The sequence below is a fragment of the Vulpes lagopus genome, chromosome 5 (genome assembly GCF_018345385.1).
Source record: "Vulpes lagopus strain Blue_001 chromosome 5, ASM1834538v1, whole genome shotgun sequence".
Taxonomy (NCBI): domain Eukaryota; kingdom Metazoa; phylum Chordata; class Mammalia; order Carnivora; family Canidae; genus Vulpes; species Vulpes lagopus.
In genome coordinates this window covers 10,091,307-10,106,525 of record NC_054828.1, presented here as the reverse complement: position 1 = coordinate 10,106,525, position 15,219 = coordinate 10,091,307, and the positions used below count along the sequence as shown (strand labels likewise).

The 15,219-nt window shown below is 38.3% G+C and overlaps 1 protein-coding gene across 1 annotated transcript in view; it reads right to left on the bottom strand.

Moving 5' to 3' along the window:
• Nucleotides 1-239: 239 nt before the first annotated feature.
• DMC1 (DNA meiotic recombinase 1) overlaps nt 240-15,219 on the bottom strand; it is a 36,608-nt gene continuing 21,628 nt past the window's right edge. The window contains exons 13-14 of the mRNA XM_041757129.1: nt 5,409-5,525; nt 240-474 (exon numbers count right to left, since the gene is read on the bottom strand). Coding sequence (XP_041613063.1) covers nt 405-474; nt 5,409-5,525 — 187 coding nt within the window. The 3' untranslated portion in view covers nt 240-404. The remainder of the gene's footprint in view (nt 475-5,408; nt 5,526-15,219) is intronic.

Here is a 15,219-nt window from a genome sequence, read left to right as displayed (position 1 = left end):
GAGCTCTTAGATATTTCCATCTGTTTAGTGGCCCACTTTGGACAGCTAAACTGAGAGGAACAGGTACCCCTTCCCAACTAGTTTTCAATAGGATATATATATATATATATATATATATATATATATATATATATATATACCTGAACTGACATACAATGGTTTCATACCATTGAAACAATGGGTTTCATACATATATATGTATTCCTAAGCTGATATACAATGTATAGTTATTGTACATCAGTGAGTTTTAGGATAAACATAAGATTTAAATTTCTTTTGCTGACTTTCCTCTAATAATATGTGAAAAAAACAAACTCTTACTTCAAGGCCTGAAATTTGAGACTGCTTTTCCATTTCTTCAGCTCCTAATAAGCACTAAGAAGCAATTTGCATCAATTCACCACCTACTCCTTGGCATCCCCAATTCCTCCAGCAGTTATTGCGAAGGTGGCTTCATTTTCAGGCATCTCAGGGCTAACAGAATACAAGGGAACAGAAGTTTATAAAAAGCTCTATTTCTATAAATACCATAGTCATGTCACAGGCATCACACTCCTATCAGTCTGAGTCTCCAGAGACATTTCAGAGTTGCTGTAGCTAAATGTGGACTACAGAATTTACCTACAAGTATTGTCAACCCTCACAAATGCTTATTGAACAACTTCCATTTGTAAGGTTCTGAATGTCAAGAAAAATTACCCGAAACTTGGAAATACGCAGAAGGAGTAACTGGGTATACTTTCAGTATATCCTCAGCACTTTGTGGCAGACCTACAGGGGCCTGGATCACAGAGGGTATGCATGTTTCTATTAACTAGACCAATGCAAGGCAAGATTGTGATAGGATTTTTTTTTTAATTTTTTTTTTTTTGTGATAGGCTTTGAAGTAAACTAAAAGATTGCCAAATACCTTCAGTGGAAAAATAGGTTGCCCAGCACATCCTTCCAGGTTCCTCAATTCTGTGAGAACTCTGCCTTTCATTATCTTTGAGCTACTTGACTACTCTGGAAGTTATAGGTAATAATGAGTAATACAAATCATTCTTGCCTGTAGAAATGTAAATTGTATGAGGAGGAATGCAATTCATTCTTGTCTTATGGATATTGCCCTGTTTTTGATCAATTTCTAATTCATGTTAGCATTCCTTATTTGGCTCCATATGTGTGTTAATTTGATTTTTTTCTTTGATCTGGTTATAAAATCTTATTAGTTCCTGCATTAATTGATGACTTCAATAAAATCTTTGACACTTTATATTTGTACGTGATTATATGATCTTTTAGATTTTACCTTTTACTTTATTCTACAACACCATAGGAGCCAAGGTTAATTTGTGGAAAACTGATAGCAATGCAGATGATTCTTGTCTGAGGGTGATGCAGATGATTCCAGTCTATAGCACTGGAAATGAATTTCTTTTTTTTAAAGATTTTATTCATTTATTTGCACAACTAGGGGGTGTGGCAGGGAGAGGGAGAGGGAGAAGTGGTCTTCTCACTTAGCAGAAAGCTGATGTGGGGCTCAACCCCAGGACCCTGGGCTCATGACCCGAACTGAAGGCAGATGCTTAACGGACTGAGCCCCCCAGATGCCCCTGGAAATGAATTTCATTGTGTAGAGAAGCAATTGATTTCCCTCCAATAGAAAATACAACTTCAAATGTTAAAATCTATTGCCTTGTAAGATATATTTTTTTAAAGAATTTATTTATTCATGAGAGACACAGAGAGAGAGTCAGAGATGCAGGCAGAGGGAGAAGCAGGCTCCATTCAGGGAATTTGATGTGGGACTTGATCCCGGGTCTCCAGGATCACGCCCTGGGCTGAAGGTGGCGCTAAACCATGGAGCCACCGGAGCTGCCCGCCTTGTAAGATATTAATCAGATTTTCATCTATTAACAAATTTATTTCAGCATTCCTTTGACTACATAAATCTGTTTGTCAAATTATCCTTTGAATCAGTTTCTTCGTTCCTTAAGGAGCTGAATCAAGTCTTTGACACATTTATTTTACATTTATTTGCAGGAAAGTTATGTTTTCAACTTCTGAAAATCATACGTTAGTATATGTACTAGACCTACAGATTTCACAAAGGTGAGACAGAACCTCTAGTCTCAAGAAGTCTAACAGGTGAACTATGACGTGTGTCCAATATGTAAAGTAAGTTAAATTTTATAAAGGCAATATACGTGTTACAAGACTCTAAAGAAAGGAGACATTGTACCAGTGAGGTTGATTAGGAGAGGCCTCAGAGATCATATTTGAAGTGGCTTTTGAGGCAGAAATGGGGACATCTCAGGCAGAGGGAGTAGTATAAGCAAAAACACAGGAATAGAGATACTTGTTTTATAGATAAGAAAGAGAGTAAGAAGTTAGGTTTAGGTATATTGTGTTTGAAGTACCTGTGTGATACTCTTGTAGAGGAGTTCTGCAAGCAGTTGGAAACATATCTAAAACTCAAGTAAAAGGCTAAACAAGAAATAAAAATTTGTAAATCACTAATCGGGACGCCTGGGTGGCTCAGTGGTTGAGTATCTGCCTTCAGCCCGGGGTGTGATCCTGGGGACCCTGGATCGAGTCCCACGTACGTTGGGCTCCCTGCATGCAGTCTGCTTCTCCCTCTGCCTGTGCCTCTGCCCCTCTCTCTCTCTCTGTGTCTCTGAATAAATAAATAAAATCTTAAAAAAAAAATTTGTTTAAAAAAAAAAACAAATTTGGGGATCCCTGGGTGGCGCAGCGGTTTGGCGCCTGCCTTTGGCCCAGGGCGCGATCCTGGAGACCCAGGATCGAATCCCACATCAGGCTCCCGGTGCATGGAGCCTGCTTCTCCCTCTGCCTATGTCTCTGCCTCTCTCTCTCTCTGTGTGACTATCATAATTAAATAAATAAAAAAAAAATTAAAAAAAAAAAAACAAACACAAATTTGGAAGTGAAAAAAATAGACAAAGATCCTTGCCCTTATGGAACTTATATTTGGAGAAAGGAAGAAACAGATAATAAATAATGAACATAAAAAATATGTTATGTAATATGTTAGAAGACAGCAAGTGTTATGGGGAAAGAGAAATAGAGCTGGGTGAGGGACAGTACAAGTGTGGAAACTGGGAGGAGTTGCAATTTTAAATAGGGAGATCTAGATAGGTATTGTGGAGAGGGTAACATTTGATCAAAGATTGGAGGAGGTAAGATTGACAGCCAGAATGAGGGCTATGTAGGGAAAGATGATTCTAAGCAAGTACAAAGCCCCTAAGGTAGAATTGTGCCTGGCATGTTTATAGAACATCAAAGTGCCCGCTGAGGTTGCAGTGCTGTGAGAAGAGGAGAGCAGGGGCAATGCATGCTAAACCACCCTAGAGATTTGAGCTATTATTCTGAGTTAAGATGGGGAGCCATTGGAGAGTTTTAAGAAGAGGACAGATATGATCTGACATAATTTTACAAGGGATCACTCTGGTATCTGTGCTTAAAATAGACTACTAGAGGGGCAATGGCTACCTAACTGCTTGAGCCCTTGGTTTGCTCATGGTGAAAATAGGGATAATGACCTCCATCTCTTAGGGTTGTTGTTATAAACAATGAAACATATATATGAAGCACTTGGTGCAAGGTTTAGTACATAGCAGCCACTCAATAAGTATTAGCTATCATTATTAGCATCATCATCTTCTCAACTAAAAAGTTTTCTCTAAAGTCAAGAATTTTTTGCAGGAAATCTTTAGGGACCAGAAAGAAGGGAGGACATGCTGCACAGCAAACTACATTTTGACATTTTTAGCTCTGATCTAGTTTTGCTGTTTTTATTCAAATTTATGGAAATTTGACATTTCTAACCTCTATAATAACTTTAATTATCCTTTATTGAGTCTACAGAACCAATATGGCCTCAAGACTGTAAGAACTGCAGGAGTTACTTGGTCCTGCAAATATGGAGGATTTGATAAAATATGCAAATGATTGAACACGTAGATGGAGTTCATTTGTTAATTCAACAAATAGTTATGGAGTTCTTACTATGTGCCAAGTATCATGTTATGTGCTGGGGACATTTGTGAGGGAGATGTACGTGTGATCAGCTGATGCAATTCAGAGTGGAAAGTGTTTAGGAAAGTTTTTTAATTAATTAATTAATTTATTTATTTCTGAGAGAGAGAGAGAGAGAGCATGAATGGGAGGGAGGAGCAGAGCAGGAGAGAGAGGGGAAGCAGAATCCCTGCTAAGCGGGGAGTCTGACTCTGGGGTCTGATCTCCCCACCTGGAGATCATGACCTGAGCAGAAGCCAATAGTTGGACACTTAACCAACTGAGCCACCCAGGTGCTCCTAGGAAAGTTCTAAACACAGCAATCTAAGATACAGACTAAGAAATTTTAGTAAAAAAATGGAGCAATCCCTACTACCCATTTAATTCAACAAAGAACATTCATAGCAGATTTCTAGGGATTGCTGAAACTCCATAAAACACAGCATTTGTATATTATAGTCTATAGAGACAGGTCATGAAAAGCAAAATGGTTTAAATAATGATCAGATAAACGAGAGAACTGATTATTTACTACTTATTCAGTGACAGCCCATAATAAGTACTGTGATTCATAGTAAAAACCAGATTAGAAGCTCATGTGATTTCTTTTTGGTTGATTTTTTCCTCCCTTGAGTAGTTATTATATATCTCTGCCTTGTTGTTCAAGGTTGGCTGGTCAGTAAGTCACAAATATTTTGTATCTATTACATCTCAGGTATTGGGAATATAGCAGTGAGCAAGAGAATAGTGTCCCTGTCCTTAGGGTATTTGCTGTCTAGCATGGATGACATGCATGATATAAATCATTACCAGTGAAATATAAGCTCTGTGAGGGCAGGGACTTGTCTTTTTGCTTTAGTTACTGTTCTACCCCCAGAACCTAGAACAGCTTTTGTGTAATAGGTCTCTCTGTAAAAATTTATTGTTTATAATTTTTGTAAAGATTTTATTTATTTCTTCATGAGAGACACACAGAGAGAGAGGCAGAGACATAGGCAGAGGGAGAAGCAAGCACATAGGAAGCCCGATGTGACTCGATCCTGGGTCTCCAGGATCACACCCTGGGCTGAAGGCAGGAGCTAAACCACTGAGCCCCCCAGGCGTTCCTATTGTTTATAATTCTTAATTAAATAAGTAAAGTACCATGAAAGAATGTAAATCATAGAGTACAGCCTAGACTGAAAGGTTATGGACAGGTTCCCTATTGAAGTGATGTTTAAACTGAAACCTAACCCCCTTCCCCCAAAAAAACTCAAACTTGGCAGAAGAAAGGAGAAGAATACATCCCTATAGGATCTGCCAGTGGTATAATTACAGGCTCTCAGGAGAGGCAATTCTATTTAGTGCCATATGCCCAAGAATTTGATTAAAAATGAGAAAATATTTACCTGTCATAAATCTTGGCAATTCTCAGTTCTCCTCTTCCTTTTCTCAAGCTTATTCTTGTTGTTGAAGCATGAGCCAGAATGTGTCCCCCAATGGGTTTTTTTGGGTCTGCCTGAAAACTGAATTAATAAAACACTTTTTTTTCAAGTTTTATCATATGGACTATATATAGTAAAAGTTGCAATTAAAAGGCAACTATTCTGTGGAGGACAGCATGGGACGTGTTCTAAGCAAGCAGAGGCTCGTTTGTTAACTATGGAGTAGGGTATGGTTTGAAGCTGCTGTCCAGTTCAGGCTTCCAAGAGTCCAATGAGGTACAGTTCATGTTTTGATTGATTTTTTTAAAAGGAAAAAACACAAATAAGATGTTATTCACTGTCTTAGGATAACTCTTGGAGGTAAGCAATTTTTCTTAAAATACAAAGAGTAAACTTATTTATTCATTCATTCATCAAAAATGTTTTTTAATGGCCTGCCATGTGCCAAGCACTATTCTAGTCTAATGAATAAGAAATATCCAATTATCCCTATGAGGTCATGGTATAAATGACAGCAGATTGAGAACCTCCTTCTTGTTCATTAACTGTGTGTTGGAAGCCTTCAACATCATATTTGTTACGAATTTGCAGTGAGAATAATCTTGGAAATATCCTTGTCTTTATCACTGATGCTCAAAGTTTATTCCTCCAAAAGAGGATACCGAAAAGATAAGTTTTTACTATGTCTGAATTCAAAAAATATATTATGATTGCAAGGTAGTTACAAATATTATTGACACTCATCTTAGGAGATATACACACTAGGGAACTAACATTCACTTGGCAAGAAGTGAAGGTTCTGAATAATCCTAATAGTGAACCCTTTTAAAAAGCTTAAATGTAGGGATGCCTGAGTGGCTTAGCAGTTGAATGCCTGCCTTTGGCTCAGGGCATGATCCTTAAGTCCTGGGATTGAGTTCCACATCAGGCTCCCTGTATGGGGCCTGCTTCTCCCTCTACCTATGTCTCTGCCCCTCTCTCTCTGTGTCTCTCATGAATTAAAAAAAAAAAAAAAAAGCCTAGATGTAAAAATCCTCAATGAAATACTAGCAAACCAGGGGATCCCTGGGTGGCACAGCGGTTTCACGCCTGCCTTTGGCCCAGGGCGCGATCCTGGAGACCCGGGATCGAATCCCACGTCGGGCTCCCGGTGCATGGAGCCTGCTTCTCCCTCTGCCTGTGTCTCTGCCTCTCTCTCTCTCTCTCTCTCTCTCTCTCTCTCTCTGTGACTATCATAAATAAATAAATTAAAAAAAAAAAAGAAATACTAGCAAACCAAATCCAGAAGCATATTAAAAGGATTATACACCATGACCAAGTAAGATTTATTTCAGAAATGCAAGAGTGGTTCAGCACAGGAAAATCATCAGTGTAATACACCAGATCAACATAATAGAGGGGAAAAATCCGCATAATCATCCCAGTAGAAGAAAACCTAGGCTTTGAAATCATCAATAAAGGGAACTGAATATAAACTAACAGATTATACTTGATGAAAATAAACTGTGACATAGCCTAATAACTTCAGCTCTGGGAGAATATGGTTACAAATCAACTGAAATTATGCTTGTTCCATGAAGGTGTTCAGAATCCTGGTTACTCTAAGCACGAGGCATGATACAGTAAGGATGTAGCTGATTGGCATGAGGTTAAATAGACTGTAGGGCAGTAGGGATAAGAAGCTCTCTGGTAAAGGAGTCTGCTCATAACATCAAGAGTCTGCTTATAAACTGCTGCTTGGTTAAATGGCTCAGGAGTTAGGACTAGAAGATCCTTGGTTGGGGCTGGAGAGGATTGGTTAAGATTCAGTAAGTCCAATGTTGGAACAAACACAGAAAGTTAGTTTTGGAGTAAATCACTATCAAGAAAGTAGCAGCCAGGCAGTTGTCCCTGACAGCAGTTAAGTCAGAAGGCTATATATCACATCTTTATCCATTTATCAGTCAATGGACATTTGTGCTCTTTCTATAATTTGGCTATTGTTCATAATGCTGCTATAAACATCAGGGTGCATGAATCCCTTCAAATTAGTATTTTTGTATCCTTTGGGTAGATACCTAATAGTGCCATTTGCAATAACATGGATGGAGCTAGAAAGTATTATGCTAAGCAAGATAAGTCAGTCAGAGAAAGACAAATACCATATGATTTCACTCATATGTGGAATTTAATAAACAGAACAATTGATCATAGGGGGGAAAAGAGAGGCAAATCAAGAAATAGACTCTTAACTATAGAGAACAAACTAATGGTTACCAGAGTGGAGAGGTAGGGAATGGCTTAAATAGGTGATTGGGATTAAGGAGACCACTTGTGATGAGCACAGGGTGATGTATGGATGTGCTGAATCACTAAATTATATACCAGAAACTAGTATTACACAATATGTTAACTAAGTGGAATATAAATAAAAACTTCAGAAGTTTTTAGGCTAGGTTGCTTTCTGCAGGCAGCTGAGGGGTAGTAAAGCTAATGTGATCTCAGTTGGATGAACTATCTAGAGTTGAGTTGTCTATATAATGCTTACAGATCAATGCCACTCTTCTTAATGGAATGGCTCTAAATTTTCCAGGTCATCCTACATTATCAGTGCTTCTTAAAGGTCTTAAAAGACTAATGCACTTTTCATATTGTGCCTTTAGTGCTATTATTATTATTCACCTATTATATTTACTCTCAATCTCTCTTCTATCACCTGTCACTAAGCTCCTTAAAGGCAGACAATACTGTATTTGACCTTGCAGTGGGATGCCTGGGTAGCTCAGGGGTTGAGCACCTGCCTTCAGCTCAGGGCATGATCCTGCAGTCCGGGGATTGAGTCCCACAGTGGGCACCCTGCATGGATCCTGCTTTTCCCTCTGCCTCACTCCCTGTGTGTCTCATGAATAAATAAATAAAATCTTAAAAACAACAACAACAACAACAACTTTGTAGCAACCAGCTACACAGTGGGTGCTCAAAAACATAAGATACAGAAATTATAAAAATATCAAGGAGAATATTGGACTGTAGAAAGATTGATGCTTCCACAGAAAGTAGACCAGTTAGAAATTTCTACCAAGAGGAGACAAACATAGTCAGCTAAATGGGTGGAGAGAAGTTTCAACAGCTATGTTCCTAGTTCTCACAGATGGTCTCTTGGTACTGCTTAGTAATTCTCCTATTTGAGCGTGGTTAGTCTCCGTAAGCACCCTTTCCATTCTCGTCCTCTCATCGTGGATGACAAAGCTTGCTTCTTTGTAAAAAAGAAATGAGTGTTTTTAAGAGGAAGATCCCTTAACGTCCTCTTCTTTCCATCTGCTTCCTCAGCTTTCCATCCATACTTAGCTATGGTTGTAGTCATCCTTCTTCCCTCTCAAACTTTGCTATTTCCTTATTCCAACAAGCCTTCTTATACTTCAGTGCCTCTGCACACACAATTCCTTCAACAAAAGCCCCTTTCCCCACTGTGTTTGTTCACTTAGCTCCTACTCACACATGTAATGTCATTCCTTCTTGCAAGCCTTGCCTGATCTTCTGAAACAGAGTAGAGCCTTCTTGTCTGTGTTCTCATATTACAGTATATTCCTCTTTTAAAGCATTCTACACTGTAATTTTTTTTTCATTAAGTAGACTCCACATCCAATGTGGGGCTTAAACTCACAACCCTGATATCAAGTGTCACATGCTTCACCAACTGAACCAGTCAGGTGCCCCTACATTTTAATTTTTAATTTATAGGTCTCATTCCCCTACTATACTCTAAATCCTTATTTATCTTTGTAACGCTAGCACCTAGAAAAGCACCTATAATATAAAAGGCACTGTATAAATATTGTTAAATGAATAGAAGAGAGGATAATTTGGGTCTCCCTGGTCTATATTCTTTTGGATACAGATTTGGATACACATTTCAAAGAAGCTATAATTCAAGGAGCTTTTGAAGGATGTTCTGACAGAAAGGCAAATGGAAAAGGAGATAAACTTTCTCTCTAATGAAGTAATCCTACCCCCACCCCATTACTGATAATCTAAAGAGCAGAAAGGTAGAGCTTTTAGATGTACAGCCATGATTATTTCCTTAGCAAATTATTGCTTGCTGTTACCAATGTGGTACCTTATTATTATTATTTTTAAATGTGATTCCTTATGCAAAAAGAGAATAGGTACTACTGCTTGCTACTGATTACTCTGGGTGAAGAGCCTGAATATTAAGAATGTTATCTCAAAAAAAATGTCATCTCCAAAGGGAAATGATTTTGAATAAAATAAATGGGGAAATAAGTATGGATGTTCAAAAGTATTAAAAAATATAGGAAAGATATTATAGGAAGAAAAATGTCCTCAAAAGTAACTCATAATGAGGTTATAGTTAATCAAAATAGATTGCTACATGCTATAACAACCTTAGCTCTGGAAGAATATCAAGTCAATTCAAATTTTACTTACTCCATCAAAGTGTTGAGGATTCTGTGTAGAATTTTATGTAGAATTTATGGCTCTTAACCTTTCTTATAGGTCGCTAACACTTTGATAATTTTTTTAAAGATTTTATTTATTTATTCATGAGAGACACAGAGAGAGGCAGAAATACAGGCAGAGGGAGAAGCAGGCTCCATGCTGGGAGCCTGATGTGGGACTCGATCCCGGATTCTGGGATCATGACCTGAGCTGAAGGCAGATGCTCAACCGCTGAGCCACCCAGGTGCCCAACACTTTGATAATTTAATAAAAGATACAGACTCTCCCCCAGAAAAATGCACATATGTATATACACAAACTTCGCATGTAAGTTTAGGTAATTCATGGTTTCTCTCTCCTCTGGCACAGATGGGTATTAGTAATAATAATAATAACAGCTAAGATTTACTGAGTCCTTAGTATGTGGCAGATGCTCTTCTTAACTCTTATCCAATTATTTCCTTTTGCTATGATTCCATATTTAGTGAATAACTTTGGATTAAAATTTGAATTCTGAAAAAAAAAAAAAAATTTGAATTCTGGGCAGCCCGGATGAGCAGCCCGGTGGTTTAGCGCTGCCTTCAGCCCAGAATGTGATCCTGGAGATCAAGTACCACGTCGGGTTCCCTGCGTGGAGCCTGCTTCTCCCTCTGCCTGTGTCTCTGCCTCTCTGCCATTCTCTCTGTGTCTCTCATGAATAAATAAATACAATCTTTAAAAAAATAAAAATAAAATTTGTTTTTTTTTTTTAAATAAAATTTGAATTCCTATAGAGATCCGCCTACAGGGAGAGAATGCACTCACTGGTCAAGAACCTCAAATGTAGTTACATTTTTCATTGTCAGTAAACTGCCCCTCTAATCTTTCATTGAGTCTCTTGAGCTTGATTAATGTGAATCTGCTCCAAGAAATGAATTGGTTCTCAGTTGGTGACCAAATAAAATCTCTACCTATAAGGCTGAGGGCCTTGAACTCTGGTAAATTCACCAGGGTAATGTATATACCCTGCAAAGTTTCTCAAATGACAGCTTGTCAACCTTTTCCCAGGCTTATATGGCCCTGATGTACTGTGTGGTGTATAAGCGAACATTGAAGTTAGACCTGGGTTCAAGTTTTGGCTTACCAGCCAACCACGTGACCTCAGGAAAATTGTTTAAGCATAATAAGTGTTGTTTCTTCATTTTAAATGCTGGGTAATTAGGTACCTAACTGGTAGAGTATTTGTAAGAATAAAATGAAATAGTTTAGGTAAGGCATTAGCCCAGTGGCTACAATTATCTGCTTTCCTAATCCTGACTCAACCACACATTATCAATGCTACTTTGGACTAGTTCCTCACCTTTATGAAATTCAGTTTCTTTAACTGTAACATGGGAACAAAAAGATCTTACCTTTTAAGGCTGCCATAAGGATTCAAGATATATTTAATATAACTCATTGAGTACCTACATGCCAGAAACTGTGCCAGGTCATTTATGTACATTAGCTCTACCCTTACCCTGATCTCGGCACATAAGAGATACTCAATAAATGGTAGCTATGATTATTTAATTATTTAATTAAATGATTCAGCTAAAATAGCCACTCTTTCAGTGACATGTAGACCATGACTTTCTTAAAGTTTCTTTGAACTTCCCGAGTATTTTAGTTGTTATAACCAAGGCTCGGGGTAAAGTACACGAAGATGCAGCATTCAGCATCCTTTTAGAGGGCTTTAATTTACTTCTATTTCTGACCTAGTAAAAACAGCTTCAGAAAACCACCCACATTCCTCCTTCAGCCTATTCTTATTTCCCCTTCTTTCATATTTTCTTTTCTTCTTTCCTCCTTTTCTCAGGGGATGGGAGAGTATGATGAGAAGGAGGAAGAGGGGGTGGATATTAGGAATAAAGAGAGGCCAAGAGAGATTGTGTCATTTACCCTCCGCTGGTTGAACAGGACAGAGCGTATGACATCGTTGAGGGTAAGACCCAGAACAGCCTGACCTCCCAATGTCAAATCAGGGAGCTCTAGTCATGAAGTACAAGATTATGGTGACAGGAGGGCAGCTGATATTTTCCTAGGAGTGGGATAGGGAGGGTAGCACAGAGAGGCTAAAAGAGCATCAACTTTGAAATCAAAGATACCTGGGTTCAAATCTTGGCTCCCGTTTTTAAACTGGATGCTTGAGCAAGTAGATACTCTGGGCCTCTGTTTCCTCCTTTACAAATTAGGAATAATAATAGTATCTACCTCAAATACTGGTAGGAGTGGGGACCTTCAGGGGACTGCACAAGGGCAAGTTGGTACTGTCCCTAAGGGACAGCTGGAACTCCTGGTACTTTGGACCTGCTAAAGGGGAAGCTTTTGTGTTTTTTTTTTTTTTTTTAAGATTTTATTTATTTATTCATGAGAGACACAGGGAGAGAGAGGCAGAGACACAGGCAGAGGGAGAAAAATTTGGGGGGAAAGAGAAGATTTTTAAGATTTTATTTTTAGGGGCACTTGGGTGGCTCAGTCAGTTAAGTGTCTGAATCTTGATCTCAGTATAGTTCTTGATCTCAGGGTCATGAGGTCAAGCCCTGAGAATTCAAGCCCTGCACTGGGCTCCACACTGAGCACGGAGTCTACTTAAAGGAAAAATAATAATAATAATAGGGGTATGTTTAAGAAGTTTTGTTAAGTAATCTCCCCCTCCTGCCATTTTCTCATAAAATACGCATAAAAATCTACACTTTTTTTTCAAAAGTTTGAAGATGGAATTCTAGGGTTTGGGAGGGGGGCACAGAAAACAATCTGAGACTGACTTCATACAAAGAACAGGGAGGCTCAAGGAAGCTATCGTTTTATGTATGATAATGCATAAAAGCACCTGGCACATGGTAAGCAATCAATAAATATAAGTCCTCTTAATCTCTTAATGAAGTTCATATAGTTTATTTTTATTTATTTATTTTTAAAGTTTTAATTTTATTTAAGTAGGCCTTGAACTCACAACCTCAAGATCAAGATCTACATGCTCTTCTGACTGAGCTAGCCAGGTGCCCCTGCAGTTCAAATAGTTTAAATGACTTGCTCAAGGTCACTATGCTAGTGAACTTGGCTTAATGTTTTTTCTTTAACCATACTGCCTCTTAACTCATACAAATAATGTTGGATCGGTCGGTGCCACCCTTAGAGAATAAACTGCACTTTTACAAGACTGCAAATGTTCTAAGATGACTTTTTGTTTTAGCAAAACAAATACACAAACGAAGTAAGTGGCAACATCATGGTCTTATTTGTTGCTCATATTATCTGCCCTGGTGTGGAGCTTTGCAGGCTGATACTTTCACTTTTTATCTCCAGGCCTTCATCACCTGGATCATTCTAGTTCTAAAATCTGTATCTGTAAATCTCATCTAGGAGCTAATGCTTTGCTGTATCATACAGCAGCTCCTCGCCTGTATAATTTTGTTCCTTTTTAATACGATGTGCCATCAAGTATAATGCATGGAATATAAGCCTCAATTATTGTCAGCATACTTGGGGACTCATACCAATTATGGTGATATTTCTCTGACAGGTCCTAGGCAAGCTCAGCGTGCAGTTTTTCAACTGAGAGTTTTTCAACTTTGTTTCAACACTGAGAAACAAAGATTTTCTTTCTGGGAGGTTTTCTGATAGCATTTGAGATCCTCTAGTTTAAAACTGTACTGTTTTTTATTTCTTTTTCATTTAGTTGTGGCAATCTATGTGTTTTATATAAAGACATACAATTAATTTAAAATTGTTAAAATTTAATATACTTTAGAATATGCTAATTATTTTTAAGACTTTTTTTTTGTAAAGATTTTATTTATTTATTCATGAGAGAGACAGAGAGGCAGAGACACAGGCAGAGGGAGAAGCAGGTTCTATGCAGGGAACCCAATGAGAGACTCGATCCCGGGTCTCCAGGATCACGCCCTGGGCTGAAGGCGGCGCTAAACCGCTGAGCCACCCAGGCTGCCCTAGAATATACTAATTATAGTGAACCCTGATTCCTCACAAGTTGGCTCCATGGAGGAGATGAGGTTACAAAGCAGTCACCCAGCAAAAATACTAGTCTTTACTACCTTCTCTGGGTCTCAATTCACTTCACTATAAATCTCCCCTCCCTAGGTCCTACAATTGCTTCTTTCTGTCATTTCTCTATTTCTCCTTTCATTGTCTTATTGGAGTCAATTCAAAATGGTTTTACTCTTTTTGAAACGTTCTACAAATACAAGAAAAAGAACCCCTGTCTGACCTAATTTCAACAGATTTCCTTTGCCTTTTAACCCCAGATAGACAATTCTGGCCTCTGCAGTGTTCCCTCCCCACACCTGAAGAAAGAACATTGCTCTTTAACTTGTACTGTTTTATTTGAATGCAACCCACTTCCTCCCTCTGAGCCAATGAGTCATTTTCTCTTTTTAAAGTGAGCCCTGAAAATCTTCCATTTCTCTTCAGTTTAAAATTATTCTCTTTGTGAAGTACTTCATGTCCTGTGTATGAAAGACACCCTATAAAATGGAGAAGATTGCCTTAACCACTCAAGGGCTACAGACAACGCATGACCTACCAAGTTTTAACAATTCTGAGTTAGATGGACATCATTTATTTTCTTCTTTATGGAGACAAGGCACATAGTCTTTTTTGTGCACTAGTGAATTCCCAGAATTTTGATACATAATAGATTTTCAATAAGTATTTGTTGAATGAAAATGATTGATTCCCCCCTCCTCAATCTTTTTATCTTGCTTAATACCATGCATGTAGTTAATGTTTTCACATTGGAATTTCCTGTGATTAAGTAGAAAATACTCATAAAAGTGTATTGAAAAGTAAGAGATACAAATTGCAGAAGATGCAGCAATACTCTTAGGGTTAGTTTAGAAAATGCCTGAAGAGGGACACCTGGCTGGTTTGGTTGGTGGATTATGTAACTCTCAGTCCCAGGGTTGTGTGTTTGTGCCCCACACTAGGTAGAGGTTACTTAAAAATAAAATCTTTTAAGAAATAAAAAGATAGGGACACCTCACTGGCTCAGTCAGTTGAGCATGCAACTCTTGATCTCAGGATTGGGGTTTGAGCCCCACACTGGCTGTGGAGATTACTTAAAAATAAAATCTTGGGCAGCCTGGGTGCCTCAGCGGTTTAGCGCTGCCTTCAGCCCAGGGTGTGATCCTGGAGACCCCTGATCGAATCCCACATCAGGCTCCCTGAATGGAGCCTGCTTCTCCCTCTGCCTGTGTCTCTGCCTCTCTCTCTCTTTCTGTGTCTCTCATGAATAAATAAATAAAATCTTTAAAAATAATAATAAAATAAAATCTTTAAAAAATAATTAAAAAAC